General features: G+C 42.9%; 1 protein-coding gene across 1 annotated transcript in view; it reads right to left on the bottom strand.

Moving 5' to 3' along the window:
* Window positions 1-19,846, bottom strand: part of MAMLD1 (mastermind like domain containing 1) — a 290,944-nt gene that overhangs the window by 88,336 nt on the left and 182,762 nt on the right. Inside the window, exon 2 of the mRNA XM_068251019.1 lies at window positions 17,610-19,283. Within this exon, the coding sequence (XP_068107120.1) occupies window positions 17,610-19,283 (1,674 nt within the window). The remainder of the gene's footprint in view (window positions 1-17,609; window positions 19,284-19,846) is intronic.

The raw sequence follows: 19,846 nt of genomic DNA, 5'->3' as shown, positions 1-19,846 counted from the left end.
GAATGCTTCTAGCTAATTAAAAAAGAAAGAAAAAAAATAAAAGGTTCATTAAGGCACACTTAAGCACAACTAAGGGATCCTGATAAAATGTACATATGTCAACTGATATATGGCATCAAGTGACTCACAATTGGTTGTTTGTTGAGGTTTGCATTCGGCTTTCAGAAAGTTGGGAAACTGATGAAATCTGTATCCTTTAATTGGCATATATAATCCATATATAATCCATCCATCTTATCTGATGGTGGCACACCGACATACAGGATTATATGTGTATGGCAACAGTAATGAGCAATAGCTTCCCATGCTACAAGAAGTGATATGCGATTAAAAGTAATATTAGCTTCCAATTTCCGTCTACATATTATAAAAGGAATCCATCAGGTTGCATTCACACCAATGCCTGAGGGATTCTGGGAAAAAAAATCTATCCTGATCTGACAGTGTACCTTCACTGCCCCTTCTACTAACACCTTCTACTGGAAGTGAGAGTTAAAGGGGCACCATGGCAAAAAATTGTAACATTTAAAATAGGTGCAAACATAGACAAATAAGAAGTACATTTTTTCCAGAGTAAAATGAGCCATAAATTACTCTTCTCCTATGTTGCTGTCACTTACAGCAGGTAGTAGAAATCTGACAGAATTGACAGGTTTTGGACTAGTCCATCTTTTCATAGGGGATTCTCAGCGAGGCTTTTATTCTTTATAAAGATTGTCCCTAAAAAGGATTTAAACAATGATACTGGTCAGCTTCCCTGTTTGCTACACAGTTTTTTGGCAGTTGGACAGAGAAACTGCCATTCACTATGTGCTTTTGAAAATAAATAAATCCCTGAGAATCCCCCCCATGAAGAGATGGACTGGTCCAAAACCTGTCGCTTCTGTCAGATTTCTACTACCTACTGTAAGTGACAGAAACATATGAGAAAAGTAATTTATGGCTCATTTTACTCTGGAAAAAAACATACTTCTTATTTGTTTATGTTTGCACATATTTTAAATTTTACAATTTTTCGCTATAGTGCCCCTTTAAGTTTTGATACTAGGGATGCTCATTGGTATTTTGTGGATTAGAAATTTATGCATTACTGATAGGAAAACGTATTTCTTCGGAAATACTGCATTACTGCAACTCGGTAATTTTAGCCAAATCACAGAACTCCGAACCATTTGATCAATAATAGAATACAGAGTCAACTCGAAAGTATTTGGCCAATCAGACAATGCGAAAATCTACCATAGAAAAAACTCTTCAGGTATTGAAAAATGGAAATCGGATTTCTGCCAAAATACTGCATTAAAGCAACTCTGTATTTTTGGCCATTCAATTACAGAACTCGGAAGCAGTTCAGAGAAGGCAGAGTCAACTCAGAAGTATTTAGCCAATCAGAAATAGCAAAAAATGATCAAAAATAGACTACTCGGAAATCGGAAATCAGCGGAGTCGGTAATCGGCATTGACAGAAATCGGAATTTCAGCGAAATAGGCGTTTTCGACCATTCCAAGCTGATATGGATATTAAAAACATTGCAGGAAACAATATATAGGTTAAGTGATATCGTTTCATATTCTGATTTTTTTTTCATATGGGGTAAAGTCCACCCTGCACTGATGAGACTCAAAAATCTGAAGGCTATAGAGGGTGGCATATACCAGCACTACAGTACTGAAGATACAAACCCCATAGTCAAGCAGCATCCTCATCAGCTCCAATAGCGTGCTCTGAACACAGGTCAAGTGTGCATGCATATAAACGGAGGGAAACGTCTAGCACTGCTATCTCTTTATTGGTACGGTGAGTGATGTGAAAACAGCAGTTAATGCAGATGGAGAATCACATATCACAAAGATGCAGTGGTGGTGGGTGTGGGGCACTGACTAGCCTGACGGCCGTTTCGCTCACAGGAGCCACCGTGGTTTCAGCTTTGGAAGAGGCTCTTGCAAGCGAAATGGCCGCACACCCACCGCCAGGGAAGGATTAGTCAGAAGGTTGGGATGGGCTGCAGTTAGCCGATGTAAATATTCAACCTTGCTTTCCTTGCTAATGTGCCCTACGGATAAACCAATACTGGAGCAAAACATTATGTACAAGGCCTAGCTGTGGGTGGTTAGATTGTGCCGCCGCTTCTAGTTGCCCTTCTATTACTGTGGATGCTTTTAGTTGGGCCAAGAAGGTACCTATATTTAGGACTGTGGTAACAACTTTACAATGTAGGAGTGATATGAATGGCTCAGTGTTCTTGGAAACGTGCTGCACAATATCGTGACCCTTTGCGTATTTAACCAAGTAAGAAAAATAAATATATAAAGAAATTCTTACATAATAACAATATACTATAGTCACATATCAAGGTACATGACAAAAAAGAAAGCAATAACCATGGCGCTTTTTTATATATGAGCTACTAAAATAGTCCCTCAATTGTACCTGAGCGTAGGTGACTGGAAGGCTGTTATCTATTCCCCTGTCACACATGAAAAGATAACAGCCACAATCTGAGAACATTAATGTTATGTACCAAAGTCTTCTGTATATAGCGCTATTCTAGGAAGCTCTATCTCCAGCATTCAGTACTGCTGTTTTATCATCATCATTTTAGTCTCACTCATTCTCATAACAGCTGCTTTTTTACATGTGGATGAAAATAAATCATGTTTTACACTGGATTGAAAATATTTAAAGAAGGATAAAAGACAGAAAAAGGCCTAGTGTGTCTTATCTGCTGTGCTTTCTAAAGAGGAAACAAAAAAACACTTCCAAAGATCTAGAGTTGCAATATTATAATTGCAGGGCCAGTTCCAGAGTTTTTGCTGCCTGAGGCAAACTTGTGAGGATGCACCCCCCACCGTCAGTATAGGTAGGTAGCCAGGTATAAGTGCCCCCTGTATAAGGTAGCCAGCTACAGTTGCCCCCAGTATAGGTAGTATAGTTGCCCCTGTATAGATAACTAGTATATTGCCCCAGTATAGGAAGTATAGTTGCCCCTGTAGAGATAGCTAGTATATTGCCCCCAGTATAAGTAGTATAGTTTCCCCTGCATACATACTAGTATAGTTGCCCCCAGTATAGGTAGTATAGTTGCCCCAGTATAGATAGCTAGTATATTTGCTTCCAGTATAGGTAGTATAGTTGCCCCAGTATAGGTATTATAATTACCCCTGTATATCTATATAGCTAGTATATTGCCCCTAGTATAGGTAGCATAGTTGCTCCTGTATAGATAGCTAGTATATTGCTATATATAGCTAGTATATTTGCTTCCAGTATAGGTAGTATAGTTGCCCCTAGTATATTGCCCCTAGTATAGGTAGTATAGTTGCTCCTGTATAGATAGCTAGTATATTGCTATATATAGCTAGTATATTTGCTTCCAGTATAGGTAGTATAGTTGCCCCAGTATAGATAGCTAGTATATTGCCCCCAGTATAGGTAGTATAGTTGCCCCAGTATAGATAGCTAGTACTTTGCCCCCAGTATAGTTAGTATAGTTGCCCCTGTATAGATAGCTAGTATATTTCCCCCAGTAGAGGTAGTATAGTTGCCCCAGTATAGATAGCTAGTATATTGCCCCCAGTATAAGTAGTATAGTTTCCCCTGTATACATACTAGTATAGTTGCTCCCAGTATAGGTAGTATAGTTGCCCCAGTATAGATAGCTAGTATATTTGCCCCAGTATAGGTAGTATAGTTGCCCCAGTATAGATAGTATAGTTGCCCCAGTATAGATATCTAGTATATTTTCCCCCAGTATAGGTAGTATAGTTGCTCCTGTATAAAAAGCTAGTATATTTGCCCCCAGTATATGTAGTTTAGTTGCCCCAGTATAGATAGCTAGTATATTGCCCCCAATATAGGTATTATAGTTACCCCCTGTATAGATAGCTAGTATAGTTGCCAACAGGTAGGTAGCCAGCTGCTCCCCCCTCTCTCCCCGTCCACCGTTAGACTCATTACCTTAATTAAACTAGCGGCAGCCAACTCCTGAAGCAGGAGAGGCTTGCCGTGTCCCCCTCGGCTCGTCTGCCTGCTAGAAAATGTGGCCCACAAGGTGGCTGAAGAGGTTTGGGCTCGTGAAGACTTTTGAAGCCTCCTGCGGTGGCACAGAGGGTGACAGCGCTGGAGTGGGAAGGCTCTAAAGGACACAGAGCCTTCCCCTTCCTTAGGTAAGTATCTGTTTTGTTTTTTTTCAGTTAACATTCACTTTAAGCTTGCTTTACAATATTAGAATATTTTTGGCATGGAATACAATAAACTAATAAAACAATTTTAAAACTTTTACATATTCCAACTACAGTACATTTTTATTTTGCAACTTCGGGTAAGTAACTCTACTAGGTGTACAGGCAACCCGCCAGAGTGGAATGCTTTGTGTTTAGTACTACTGTATGTGCAGAGAAACAGAATGAAGACGGGCAGAGTGTTGTACACACAGCGCTATGTGCAGAGGAACTGACTGAAGAGAGGCAGAGTATTGTACACACAGTGTTATGTGCAGAGGAACAGACTAAAGACTGGCAGAGTGTTGTAAACACAGCGCTATGTGCAGAGGAACTGACTGAAGATAGGCAGAGTGTTGTACACACAGTGCTATGTGTGGATGAACAGCCAGGCAGAGTGTTGTACACACAGCGCTATGTGCAGAGGAACTGACTGAAGATAGGCAGAGTGTTGTACACACAGTGCTATGTGTGGATGAACAGCCAGGCAGAGTGTTGTACACACAGCACTATGTGCAGAGGAACTGACTGAAGATAGGCAGAGTGTTGTACACACAGTGCTATGTGTGGATGAACAGCCAGGCAGAGTGTTGTACACACAGCGCTATGTGCAGAGGAACTGACTGAAGAGAGGCAGTGTTGTACACACAGCGCTATGTACAGAGGAACTGACTGAAGAGAGGCAGAGTATTGTACACACAGTGTTATGTGCAGAGGAACAGACTAAAGACTGGCAGAGTGTTGTAAACACAGCGCTATGTGCAGAGGAACTGACTGAAGATAGGCAGAGTGTTGTACACACAGTGCTATGTGTGGATGAACAGCCAGGCAGAGTGTTGTACACACAGCGCTATGTGCAGAGGAACTGACTGAAGATAGGCAGAGTGTTGTACACACAGTGCTATGTGTGGATGAACAGCCAGGCAGAGTGTTGTACACACAGTGTTATGTGCAGAGGAACTGACTGAAGATAGGCAGAGTGTTGTACACACAGTGCTATGTGTGGATGAACAGCCAGGCAGAGTGTTGTACACACAGCGCTATGTGCAGAGGAACTGACTGAAGATAGGCAGAGTGTTGTACACACAGTGCTATGTGCAGATAAACAGACAGGCAGAGTGTTGTACACACAGTGTTAGTACTGGAACGCTACCCACAGTGTAATGGAAAATTCATAGGAAAAAAAAAAGAAAATTCCAGTGTTGGGTTTCCCACATTCTAGCTCTGTTAGTAGAAAGTCTTGTGTATAGTGATACAGAAACATTCAAGTTGCAGCAAGTATCTCAATGGACATAAATTCTACATTTTGATGTTACATTAAAGGTGTTCACTTTTTGTACAAACAGCCGTGAATATGAGCCCCTAGAGTCTTCTTTTCCAATACGGTGAAGCACCTAAAAGCCTGTTCTTATGGGTTTATGTCACAACAGCTGTGCCTTTCCCTTGCTCTGCTGTTTGCTGCACAGATCAGATTTCATGCCTTTGTGTTCCCACTCCAACTGGCAGCTTTCCACATTCCTTCTCAGTACACAAGCTGCACCTCTTTCCATTATATGGGAAAAAACTGCATGCAGCTTTACAGAGAGCCTTAAACTATATCAGACCTGTTTGCTGTTGAGGGTCTCGAAGCACTGCAAGAATTCACAGTCCAATTATATCCCAATAAATGTAAAGATAAGTGCGGTAAGAGGACCTACTGTTCATGGCTTGTAACCAGTTTAGCGAGCTTTCTGGGTAAGCTGGAGTTCAAGGAATAAAACTGTATGTAATGTAGACCTCTTATGAGGGTTGGCAAATCATCCCTTTAAATACTGATACATCTAAGGAATTCGGGTTCTGGGGCTACTTATACATAATTAGTGCCTAAACTTCATCTAACTAGCCACCTTAACAATAATAAGAAGAATAATAACAATGTCTCTATATTTAAAGAAAACACTTTAAACACTTCAGAGAGCTGGGAACAGATAAAAAGGCCAATAGTTCAAGATTTGACTCTATGGGAGCTGGAATACATTAAAGAGAATGTTAAAGTGCATCCGAGATGAACTTTTACTCATTGCATAATTGTGTTCCTTTCCTATTGTTTATAGGGCATTCCTCAAGCCAAATACTTTTTTGTTTTTGTTTTAATACTCAAATTCCCTATAAACTAAACAAGCCACGCCCACAGGTTTTCAGAGAGCCAAGGCACTTTCAGACAGTAGCAAGGGCTCATGGGAGCTCAGTCTGGGCAGGAGGAGGGGGAGGTATTACTAGTCATAGATTTCAGAGGCAAAGGAGAGGGAGGGGGGAGGAGGGGGGATTAGGTTTTTTTGCTCAAGATGCAGATAAGCCTGCCTCTGTGTAATGTTTACAAACAACATGGCTGCTGTCATTGTATCACAGGAAGAAATAATCATATTCTATTAAAGCTGTGTGCAGCTAGATTTGCTGTGTAAAATATCTAAACTTTAGATAAGATATATAAACAAGTTACTTGTTATAGTTCGTTTTTCATCTCGGATCCGCTTTAAGTAAAATTTAAACTGGCTAGTTACTTATCTGGGGCTTCATCCAGCCCCCTGAAGTCCTCTTGGTCATTCCACGTTGCGTCATTTCCCCAGTGCCCACTCGGGAAGCTGGGCGAGTTGTCGGCCACTGTGAATGCGTGCCGCCTTGATCGCGCGCCCATGGCTGGCAGCGTTCTGCATATGTGCAATTTTTACTTACTGCACAAGCGCAGAATGTTCCTGGCCAGATGAGTGTGATGAAGGAGTCATACGGCAAAAGCCATGCATACAGTGTTCGGAGGGGGAATAGAGCAGGGCAAAATAACCATAAAGTACAGGGAGGACTTCAGGGGGTTTAAGAAGCCCCAGGTAAGTAACTGGCCACTTTAACCTTTTACCGTCCGCTCCACGCCAATTGGCGTGAACGCGGTGGCAGCCCCAGGACCACTCCACACCGATCGACGTGAAGTGCTAGGGGTGGGAATTGCAGGAGATTGTACGCCAATGCGCGTGCATCCCAGCTGGAATGATGGAGCTCCGCCATCAGTCTCCCAGCGGCGATCGCAGCTCGGAGACTGTTAGACGGCGAAACCGCCGTCTAGCGCTGCGATCTAAGACAGCACTGTACAGGGGACAGCTGTGTCACTCGGCTGTCCTCTTCAGAGGCACAAAGGCGATCCGCTGTCATAGGCTGATGCTGTCATTGGCTAGCAGGGGGAGGGTGGGACTATTATAAAATAAATAAAAAAAAATACAATAATTTGTTAGTAGAAAAATAAATGAATTAAAAAATAAATAAATAAACATGCCGGCAAGGATCAGACCCCACTAACAGAAAGCTCTGTTGGTGGGGAGAAAAGGGGTGGGGGGAATCACTTGTGTGCTGAGTTGAGCGGCCCTGCAGCTTGGCCTTAAAGGTTCGGTGGCCTATTTAGTTAAAAATGGCCTGGTCACTAGGGGGGCTTAACACCGCGGTCCTTAAAGCGGAATATAACCCTGCATTTCAACTTTGCTCTAAAACATTATTTACAGCATATTATATGCAAAAAGCATTTTTTTTTTACTAGACCAGCATTGGAAGGGTTAAACACAGAGGTTTTAAAGAGACTCTGTAACATTCAAAAGATCCCCTGGGGGGTACTCACCTCGGGTGGGGGAAGCCTCCGGATCCTAATGAGGCTTCCCACGCCGTCCTCTGTCCCACGGGGGTCTCTCCGCAGCCCTCCGAACAGCCGGCGACTGTGCCGACTGTCATTTCAATATTTACCTTTGCTGGCTCCAGCGGGGGCGCTGTGGCGGCTTTCCATTCCGAACTACACGGAAATACTCATCTCATTCGGGTCCGCTCTACTGCGCAGGCGCAGGAAACTTGCGCCTGCGCAGTAGAGCGGACCCGACGGCGATCGGGTATTTCCGTGTAGTTCGGAGCCGACAGCCGTCAGAGCGCCTGCGCAGGAGCCAGGAAGGTAAATATTGACGTCACCGCTGCCCGGACTCCACGGAGGGCTGCAGCGAGACCCCTGACGGATGGAGGACGGCGTGGGAAGCCTCATTAGGATCCGGAGGCTTCCCCCACCCGAGGTGAGTACCCCCCAGGGGATCTTTTTATGTTACAGTTCCTCTTTAAGTTCCGTGCAGACGTTCAGATAGTTACATTCTATTTAGTTAGATGTATCTATTGATAAACAGTTACACAATCTTTGGCTGTCCTCCAAGCTCCTTCTCAGTGAGAGAGATGAGTCACAATAAACACTTAGATACATATTTGTAAACAAAAAGTATCTAACTCAAGTTCGGATGCGTCTGCAGAAATCTCTAGGGACTTTAAAGCCCTGTGTAACCCTTCCAATGCTGGTCTAGTAAAAAAAAAATGCTGGTTGCATATAATATACTGTAAATAATGTTTTAGAGCAAAGTTGAAATGCAGGGTTATATTCCGCTTTAAGTGGTTAAACGTCACTTAAAATTTCCTTTAAATCAAACAAACTGTTGTCAGCTGTTGTCACCCGAGACAGTAAAAATTTTAATTTGGGCACTGACAATAGTAGGAGCTCAAGTAAGAAACAAAAAAAAAAAAAGAGGTAATTCGGTCGCCGGCAATAGCCGGTGCCAGAATTATATATTCCTCCCGAATATATATTAAATTGGATGAATCCTGAAATCAACTTAATGAATTCGGTATTTTACCGAACTGTCGTTAACCAATTCGATTAGTCTTCATGAATCAAGGCCAAGATCTCCCTTCAGTCAGGGGCACTAGCAGCTACTTAATACCCTACTTGGTGGCACCTGTAGCTACTTATTATTCAGGGTACTTCTGATTGCCTAATACTAAGGGACATCTGTAGCTACTTGTGACAGGCAAAGGAAATAAGGGAGAAGGGACAACTGGGACAGCCAGCACACTTGCGGTGCAGGTCAGCGGGGGTTTGTAGGTTCATGGAAGGCAAAGTCTAATACACACGGTAAGATTTTCCGTGCGATAGATGGATCCGATTGATCAAATCTGTCATGTCCGATATTGCTCCCGATAGTTTCTGTGCTCGATTTCTCATAGCAGTGAATGGAAAAAGATAAGAAAAACGAATGAAGATAAGAGAATCGAGCTCAGAATTGAGTGCAGAATCATGCGAAAAAACGATTGGGTCGCAAAATCGCACGGAAAATCTTACCGTGTGTACCCAGCATAAGGTGGCAGGACATCTGTGCCTATAGGCTTCTGTGAGGTAAATCCGAGCCTAATCGTTTGTCAACCTTTGTGAAGCTGGCCCCCCTACAATCAGCACAAATACAAATTCCATCATGTTTGGTTAGTGCTACATTTGTGCCCATTGATGTTGAAAAAAAAAAAAAGATTTGTGCTGCTTTCGTTACGATGATAAAAGCACTTATGTTGTCCAAAACAGCAACATCACCCAGCCCCCATACAACAACCTACAGACATGAAACTGGTATGTGTGGGTAGTGCTGTGCATGTGCTCATTTGTGCTGCAAAAATCTTTCTATCTTTTATAGTTTTTGAGAGATTCAAATTTTATTAAAGGTCAAAAGTTCACTCAGCCCCCTCACAACATCACAAAGGCTGATAAAGGCTGAGTGAACCTCTGACCTATATAAAAATGTCAGTGGCCTCAATTCACTAAGATCATGCTGGATATAATAAGGCAAGAGAAAACTTGCCACCACACAGTGAGAGAGTTATCTTATCTCTTTATTCCTTAAGTTACCTCCTCTGTAGTTAAAGAGAGTCTGAAGCCATATTAAAAATGGCTTTTTACCCAGTGCTGGGCCGAAATTACGCATTAGCGTAATTACGCATCGTAATTCACTACAAATGCACCGTAAGCGTTACGTTTAAGGTTACTGTCTTACGCATAATTAATTACGCGTAGACCGTAGGTTACGTTATTACGTGTAACAAATTACGCGTAAGACAGTAAACTCCCATTGAAATTACACAGTCTACCGTAATCGCGTAATATTACCTCCCGTATAATATAAAAAAGCCGCGGACTTTAAGGGTTAATAGCAAAGCCCCGTTAAGTGCTAAGAGCCTCAAATTTGGAGAATATATTAAGGAGATCAGAAGAAATAAGAGGAAATTTTTTTTTTCAAAAAGACCTTATAGTTTTTGAGAAAATCGATGTTAAAGTTTCAAAGGAAAAATATATACATTTAAAAACCCGCCGACTTTAACGGTTAATAGCAAAGCCTGCTTAAAATTTAGGAACACCAAATTCACAGGGTATATTAAGGGGATCAGTGGGAATAAGAGGAAAAATTCAAATTTTCAAAAAGACCTTATAGTTTTTGAGAAAATCGATTTTTAAATTTCAAGGGCAAAAATGTCTTTTAAATGCGGAAAATGTCAGTTTTTTTTGCACAGGTAACAATAGTGTTTTATTTTCATAGATTCCCCCAAGTGGGAAGAGTTTTACTTACTTCGTTCTGAGTGTGGGAAATATAAAAAAAAACGACGTGGGGTCCCCCCTCCCAGACCTCTTTAACCCCTTGTCCCCCATGCAGACTGGGATAGCCAGAATGTGGAGCACCGGCCGCGTGGGGCTCCGCACCCTGACTATACCAGCCCGCATGGTCCATGGATTGGGGGGTCTCGGAAGGGGAGGGGCAGCCAATCCAAGGACAAGGGGCTCTTCTCCACCTCCGATGGGCGGTGGAGGTGGAGGCCGCGATTTCCTGGGGGGGGGTTCATGGTGGAATCTGGGAGTCCCCTTTAAAAAGGGGTCCCCCAGATGCCCACCCCCCCTCCCAGGAGAAATGAGTATAGAGGTACTTGTAAGAGTTAAAAGTAAATAAACACACAAACACTTAGAAAAAGTATTTTAATTGAACAAAAAACATAACCACGAAAAAAGTCCTTTAATATTCTTAATTAACCATTAATACTTACCTGTCCCTTTAAATAAATGATCCCTCGAAATAGCCTCGGAAATGTTCTATCAGTTACAATGTAACAAAGTTATTACAATGTAACAACTTTGTTACATTGTAACTACGCCGCACCCAACGTCACTTGCCGCTCAGCCGCCGCATACGCGTCTGCGCTGCACAGACCCGACAGTGCTCTGAGCTATATAGCTCAGAGCTCTCTAAGCATCTTTGAATTTGGGCTCGAAGGAGCCCCATTGGTCCTTAGCAGACCAATGGGGTTCCTTCAAATCAGAAGGAACCCCATTGGTCTGCTAAGGACCAATGGGGCTCCTTGGAGCCCAAATACAAAGATGCTTTAGAGAGCTCTGAGCTATATAGCTCAGAGCTCTGTCGGGTTCAGGACGCTAAGTCCCGCCGGCTCTCGCTGCCCTCCCCGCCTCTCCCACATGTCACCTATATACATGCTGGCACCCATGGGTGCCAGCATGTATATGGGTGACAGGTGTGGGCGGAGTGGACGGCGGGAGCCGGCGGGGACTTAGAGTGTATGCGGCGGCCGGCGGGTGAGCGGCGAATGACGTCGGGTGCGGTGGAGTTACAAAGTAACAAAGTTGTTACATTGTAACAACTTTGTTACATTGTAACTGATTAGTATATTTCCGAGGATATTGCGTGGGAACTGGCTTTTAAAAGGGACAGGTAAGTATTAATGGTTAATTAAGAATATTAAAGGACTTTTTTCGTGGTTATGTTTTTTGTTCAATTAAAATACTTTTTCTATGTGTTTGTGTGTTTATTTACTTTTAACTCTTAAAGGAAATGGGTAAGGGGTACAAGTACCTCTATACTCATTTCTCCTGGGAGGGGGGGTGGGCATCTGGGGGACCCCTTTTTAAAGGGGACTCCCAGATGCCACCATGAACCCCCCCCCCCCAGGAAATCGCGGCCTCCACCTCCACCGCCCATCGGAGGTGGAGAAGAGCCCCTTGTCCTTGGATTGGACAAGGGCTCGGAGGGGGAGGGGAAAGCTTGTCTGCCCCTCCCCTTCCGAGACCCCCCAATCCATGGACCATGCAGGCTGGTATAGTCAGGGTGCGGAGCCCCACGCGGCCGGTGCTCCGCATTCTGGCTATCCCAGTCTGCATGGGGGACAAGGGGTTAAAGAGGTCTGGGAGGGGGGGGCCCACATCGTTTTTTTTTTATATTTCCCACACTCAGAACGAAGTAAGTAAAACTCTTCCCACTTGGGGGAATCTATGAAAATAAAACACTATTGTTACCTGTGCAAAAAAAACTGACATTTTCGCATTTAAAAGACATTTTTGCCCTTGAAACTTAAAAATCGATTTTCTCAAAAACTATAAGGTCTTTTTGAAAAAAAATTTTTCCTCTTATTCCCACTGATCCCCTTAATATACCCTGTGAATTTGGTGTTCCTAAATTTTAAGCAGGCTTTGCTATTAACCGTTAAAGTCAGCGGGTTTTTAAATGTATATATTTTTCCTTTGAAACTTTAACATCGATTTTCTCAAAAACTATAAGGTCTTTTTGAAAAAATTTTTTTTCCTCTTATTGCTTCTGATCTCCTTAATATATTCTCCAAATTTGAGGCTCTTAGCACTTAAGGGGGCTTTGCTATTAACCCTTAAAGTCGGCGGCTACCGAACATTGATCCATGCGTCAACTTTTCCGCTTGGCAGCATGACCTTACGTATTAATTGCTAGTAGGATTTTACGCGTAAGCCAATAACGTAACAACCCGAATTACGGTATTCTTACGCGTAATTGCGTAAGGGCTATGCGTAATTACAGACATGTACCGAAATTGAATGTCTACGCCGTTAGCGTAATTCCGTAATGCGTAATAGCGTAAAATTACGCGTAATGATCCGTAAGCGTAGCTTTTTCCATTACGCCCAGCACTGTTTTTACCTTATATTCAGCAGGGGCATGTTTTCCCCTGCTAAAATGCTGCTATCACGCAGCATAACGAGGGGTCTTTACCCCCCAAATCCCCCCTGCAAAATCCACAACTTTCTTGGTCGTGGATTCTGCTGCCCCTGTGCGCTGCCGTGTGAGGCAGGGCTATGAGCTGCAGCCCTGCCTCACACGCGTCTGTCAGCGGCGGATCTCCGCCTCTTCCCCGCCCCTCTCAGCGAATGCAGACTCAGAGGGGTGGGGGAGAGGCGGAGATCCGCCGCTGATAGGCGCGTGTGAGGCAGGGCTGCAGCTCATAGCCCTGCCTCACACGGAAGCGCTCCCCGGAGGTAGCAGGGGGGATTTGAGGGGTAAAGACCCCTCGTTATGCCGCGGGATAGCGGCGTTTTAGCAGAGGCAAATATGCCCCTGCTGAATATAAGGTAAAAAGACATTTTTAATATGGCTTCAGGCTCTCTTTAAGTTACCTCCTCTGTAGTTATTTTCACAGGCAGTTAATTAACAGCCTGTCTTTAACTTTAGAATTCTGGAGTTATTTTAAGGATTGAAGCTTTAAAGAAGAGTTACAGAAGAGTAAACATTAGGTTTGCCTGAGGTAAAAGGTTTCCTGAATACTACATGCCTCATCACCATGGTGATAACTATAGAAACTTTATTAAAGACAGGAGATAAGCTTAGTGACTTGAGGCCAATATCTCAACAACTATAAAAGATAGAAATATGATGTTTGCAGCACAAATGGGCACAGATGTAGCACTAACTAAACATGGATTTTTTTATTTGTGCGGATTGTGACGGGCGTGTGTGTGTGTGTGTGTGTGTGTGTGTGTGTGGGGGGGGGGGGTTAGCCTCATAGAGCCCATTTGTCAGGCAGCTGTACATATGTGACCACCCCCTTAAAGGGAAGGTCCAAGCTGAATAACAAATCAAATTTCACTTACCTGGGGCTTCCTCCAGCCACCCTGTGCCCTCACCGCTGCTCCAGTGGCTCCGGTATCCTCCGCTGCAGAAGCCGACCTCACCAGGTCGGCTTCCCGTGCGCTCCACCGCTTGGGTCACGTGGTCTAGAAAAAGGTCAGCAGGTCTGTACTGCACAGGCACAGTAGTTACAGACCTGATGACGTAGGCTAGACCACGTGACCCGCGCAGTGGAGCGCACAAGAAGCCGACCCGGAAGCTATCTTGGTGAGGTAGGCTTCTGCAGCGGAGGACACCGGGAGCCACCGGAGCTGCGGCGAGGGTACAGGATGGCTGCCAGGGGCTGGACGAAGCCCCAGGTAAGTGAATTTTTTTAAAGTAGTGTGGATGTATCCTTTAAAGAATAAAACGGTATTAAAAGTATGTTTGATCAAAAATGGTTCAACGGTACTTTAAGAAGGCAAAATTACACCAGGAAAGGAAGGGAGGATACATTTCTCTAGCCTGGATACAGACATTATTATTATTTTAATAAAAATAATATTAATGAGCTTTTAGCATAAAGTTTTGGTTGATACATTTTGAGAGCCTGACAAATCCTGTAAATTCACACTAATACTTGCCACAGTATACTATAGTCCTTTGTTTGAAAATGAGTGCAGATAAGCAAATACAGATATACTGTACTAACATGTATACCTCAATAAACTTAGTTTCACATCTGCTTGAAGAGCGTTTTATTGCACTGCATTTCCTCACATTTCCTTTCAGCCTGTGATCCTCCAGTTTCAGAGCTATTCTGGTACTTATCTCTAAAATACACTTCCTTCCTGACCTTTGTTAAATCTAGAATGAGCTTGGTACTTGGAAAAATATGATAGCTGTACACCGGCAAAGTATCGGTCTAGGAAGACCTACAAGTGTGGTGAAGCCTTTAAAAATCAAACAACTGCACAAGAGGAAAAGCTTTGTTCTGTGGAAAGGTACTCAAAAGTGATTCAAGTAATGCTAAATGTACTGTAATTGAAGCTGCCTAGAAAAAACAGAGGTGCAGATTTGAGCAGGCCCAATTTACCATGAAGCTCTGAAGGCACATGCCTAGACATAAAATCTGAGAAACTTTCTTTCCCAGTCATTAAGCTAAACATTATACTTCCATCAGCAAATGGGAAATCAGTTGTTGCTCATTATTCTACGTTATAAAAGGACCAGCATAGCAGGACAATGTCCCGTGTGAAAGAGGCGTTTAGACCAGTGGCTCAAGCTTAGATGTGCTAAAGGTTCCATTCCTATAGAATATAGTGATGGTACCAACTGGAGTTTTGTGAACCACCAAAGTATCTCAAATGTACAACGCCCATCCTCATTGCGATTGGTCACCAAAATATGTTAAAATTGTAATGATTGTAGCTATAGCCCTGGCAGTGTAGGGCAACAATTAGGAATTCAGTCACATTGTAGACTGCTTACAGTGGCAAACAATACCAATAGTTAGTCTCTGTGCAACATAAATGTAGGGAGCCCCAATACAAGTGGGTGTGGTCATAACAAATTATTGGTGTATTTAAAAATTGTCAGTATAGAAGTATGTGAACCTAGGTCGCATTCTGTGGGCACTGTGCTAATGTAGCACATATTTTCTACCTATTCATTATGTCTCATAAGACTGGACTACAAGCAAGACAGGATTTATACTTTTTCTGCCCCTAGTATTTTGTGTCTCCACTTTCATGTGCAGTAGCGCCCCTCCCGTTCCATGTGCAGTCCCTCTTCCATGTGTAACATACATTTACTGTAGCTTCTTCCTTTCACATACAACTCTCTTGGGCATCATCTCCCCTTTTTAATGTGTTGATTCTGGTAGCAGGAAAAAAGGGTGCTGGCTGAGGGTGGACGAAAAGGGCGCCGCCATAGATTTTAATGCAAATATTGTTAATATGGTGAAAAAAAAGCAGAAAAAAAGGGCGCCCAATAAATATCGTTAACAACATTAGAACATTAAAGTTTTTGAAGTATGTTATCGTTTTAAAAGCTTGCAACGTTATAGTTTTTGTTATATTATTTGGTTTGTTTATGTTATCAAAGATATTTTCGTTTCTATGTGCAAAAGGATGTTTCTGCAGAGGGAATATTTAGGGTTAGGCACCACCCAGGCGGCAGTTAGTTTTAGGCAACATCGGGGAAGGATGGTTAGGGTTAGGCACCACTAGGGGAGGGAGAGTTAGGGTTAGGCACCACCGGGGGGTGGTTAGGGTTAGGCGCCACCAGGGGATGACAGTGGTTAGTTTTAGGCAACACCAGGGGAGGGTTCTGTGTAAGAGTAAGGTTGGGTTAAGCTGTATTGTTGAATTACGTAACGAATTTTAACGTTAATATTTTTTCATTATTATTTCCCGTCTGTTTTTAAAGCAATATTTATCGTTAACCAAGTTTGACAACGATGTTTATCATAACATTTCCTTATTCACTGGCGCCATTTCGTTATCCAGTCGGGCCCTTTTATCATGCGCGTTTTGATTCCTCATTTGCAGCGTTCTCTTTTATGTGTAGTAACCGCTATTTCACATCCAGGTGCCCCCTTAAGCTGCAGCTGCCCGAAGCGCGGGCCTTTGTGGCCTTTGCAGAAATCCTGCCCTGGCTACAAGTAAATATCACTACTCCTCATGTGGCAGTGTCTCATATGTTCCTAAGAAAAATATGAAAAGTTGTAAAAATGTAAATGGTGAAATAAAAAAAACACACCATACCATTGTTATTAATATTTTTTTGCCATCTTTATAGCACTGATAACTTCCGTAATACTTTTTACAGAGTACAGTCATGTAACTCTGTCTTCACAGGAGCTTACAATCTAATACTTACCATAGTTATAACCTAACGTCTCCCATCAACATGTTATTATTATTGTGTATAGTGCTGTCATCTTCTACAGCTATTCGCAAAGTACATAGTTATAATGAGAGACAGTCAGATGGGGGCCCCGACTGTGGAACAGCTGTAGGGGCTCCAGAGGACATGGACCCCCTGTACGGCTGCACGGCCTGCACTCTGATGCTGAGGTATCAACAGGTAACCTTATATGAATGTAAATATACCTGTGTATGCATTAGTTATTTCAGAGCATTTCTTTCTTTAACAATAGAGAGTAAAGTAGTTATGTGTCATTCTATGGGCCATATTCTATTATCATTTCTCCTATGTTCTCTCCAGGTAGATATTTTTAAACCTTATCAATAAAATACTTTTAAAGCTTCCACCAAGTAAGAAATTACTCAGAATGAGTTTAATATGATCCTTTTACCTACTTGTGCAGTAGTACTTTTTTAATTGTAAGTACTGTTTTTTTAGACAAAATGTAAAGCTAAAATGTAGAGATGCACCCCCCTTCCCAGACAATATGATTTCTTATCACAGAATCAGCATAGCATAGTACATGGCAACCCACCAAAACCTTGAATGAGTACCTCAGCCGCAAAGGTTGAACACTGCTGGAGTTGCTGGATTGTTTTATCCCTAAGATTTTGATAACAAGGATTGAAGTATATTTCCATTGCACTCCCTGCTTGGAGCAATCGTCAGTCACACTAAATGCATTTGTATAACCAGAATTTGCATATGACAGGAGAAGTGCAAAAGCAGATGGCTTACCTGTCTTGACTGACCAGGCAAACCAGTGGGCTGAATTTGTCTCTGCATCCGGGAAGGCTGCATTAATTGACGTATCTGTTGTTGAAGAAATTGATTGTTGCTGACTTGTTGGGTCTGAACTGGTGCAGGCTGGTGCTGTTGTTGCTGCTGCTGCTGCTGCTGTTGTTGCTGTTGAAGATAATGGATTAAAGACCCGGGATTTGGTGACAAAGTCATTTTTTGTCCAGCTGAGTCAGGTGCAAAGTGGGACAGTGGCTTGGTGTTGTTAAAAGAAAACTGATCCACAGGGTTTTCGTTGACTAGCCCAGCTTGTAAACCATTTGATGGCTGCTGCATAATCATATTTATGTTTTTTGGCTGATTAGAGGCCATTGGTTTAAAGAGAGCATTTTGCAGGCTGGATTGGCTGCCAGTAGGAGTGAGGGTAGACATTAGGGTATTCTGTGGACTAAATGACTGTTGATGCAAGGCTGGGCTTGACAGCTTTTCTGGTTGGTAGGGCGGAGAAGGCCCAGCACTGGCAGATGCCATATTTGACACCATATTGTTTTGGGGGCTTTTGATGGTACTTCCTGGGATGTTGCTGGAGGCTATATTTTGCAACATGGGATTTTGTGGACTATAGGACTGCTGGTTAAGGACTGGACTTGCAATCTTTTCTGACCCGTAAGGTGGAGAAGGCCTGCTGGTGGGATTGCTGGTAGAAGATATACTTGATAACAGAGGACCCTGTGATCCTTGTATGTTGTTTCCCTGTAAATTGCCTGCGTTCATGTTAGACACCATTACATTTTGTGGACTGAAAGGTTGCTGAGGAGATGATCCAGGTCTGTATGGTGGAGACAGACCTGTGGGTGAAATTGTTGGCCAGCTGCTTGTTGGGACTTGTTGCTTAGTGGAGGATCCTTGTTTGCTGGCAGCCAACTGTTTAAGCTGTTGGGCATGCCAGTTTGCTCCAGGCATATTAGCCATTGAAGAAGGTAGCATAGATTGTGACTGACTTTTACCTGGAGCTGTGGGAATGGGAGACTGGACAGGCTTGTTTGATGATGGAATGGAATAGTTTGTTCCAGCAGATGATGGTCTAACCTGCGGAGAACCAGCGCTGGCAGAATTGCAACCACCAGCGAAATCCTTGCTAGAGATATTGTCCAAGTGAGATGACTGTGGTGGAGAAAGTTTGGGAGTTGTACTCAAGGCTGGCTGTGAATGAGTTATTACAAGTGGCTCATCTGGCTTACCTCCCAAGATCTTCTCAAGATCCAAATCATTTGGAGATGGGTCAGGCATTTTAGTTAGTTCTTCCAAAAGGTCCTGCAATTCTTGGTCCACAGATTGTAGATTGTTATTTTTTTCTTCATATGGTACCTTCTGACCCATATCTGTGCTTTGTGGTACAGAGAATGGAGAAGCCATTCCCCTCCCATTCATGTGATTATTCTCTAGAAGAACTTGATGACCACCAACCCCCATGGACGAAGAGTTGTGGTTGGAGAATGGGGAGTGTTGCATCTCAGGACATGGCACTACCGAGCTGGTGCTTTGTGTCTGACCCATAGATAGTGTAACATCATCGAGGCAGAGTCGCTTGTTGTCAGAGAATATGAGATCATTTATGCTTGAGGACACAGGAGAACTGTCTTCGTCCAGCTTTCTCTTTATGGATCCTTGCAGCTGAAATAGAATTTTAGATTTTAGATTAGTATTATCATCATTAAAATTAGCAAATTAAGACATAGATGAGACAAAAGATATTAGCATGATGATCTAATATAAAACATAGCATATCGTAATATATTAATGGCATAAAGAAGAATCCAAAGTTGGCCAATCGTTACACAGAGCTCCATAATGAAAAATGCAGTTTTTTGTTAGGTTACAGGGTAGCTAAGCATATACAATAGCTGATGTGGGGCACTGGGGACAAAGATCCAAGCAGACAACATAGGACCACCAGTATGCAATTACCTTTCGTTGACTACTGATGAATTAAATCTGCTCGGCTTCTATGGGTGTGTGCATTTTGTACATCATCATTACGCTTTGCATGGATTTCAGTAGTGTGTGTGTGTGTGTGTGTGTGTGTGTGTGTGTGTGTGTGTGTGTGTGTGTGTGTATTTGGTGTTTGAGTGAGAGAAGGTCATCATTCCCTTAGGAACAATGTCAGTTGCCTAGTTGTCATGCTGAGTTTTTGGCTTTAGTGGTTTTTGCGGAACACACCTGCAGCAAGCATGCAG

The sequence above is a fragment of the Hyperolius riggenbachi genome, chromosome 8 (genome assembly GCF_040937935.1).
Source record: "Hyperolius riggenbachi isolate aHypRig1 chromosome 8, aHypRig1.pri, whole genome shotgun sequence".
Taxonomy (NCBI): Eukaryota; Metazoa; Chordata; class Amphibia; order Anura; family Hyperoliidae; genus Hyperolius; species Hyperolius riggenbachi.
Note: the sequence above shows the minus strand (reverse complement) of the source record. Positions and strands in the feature narration are given on the sequence as shown.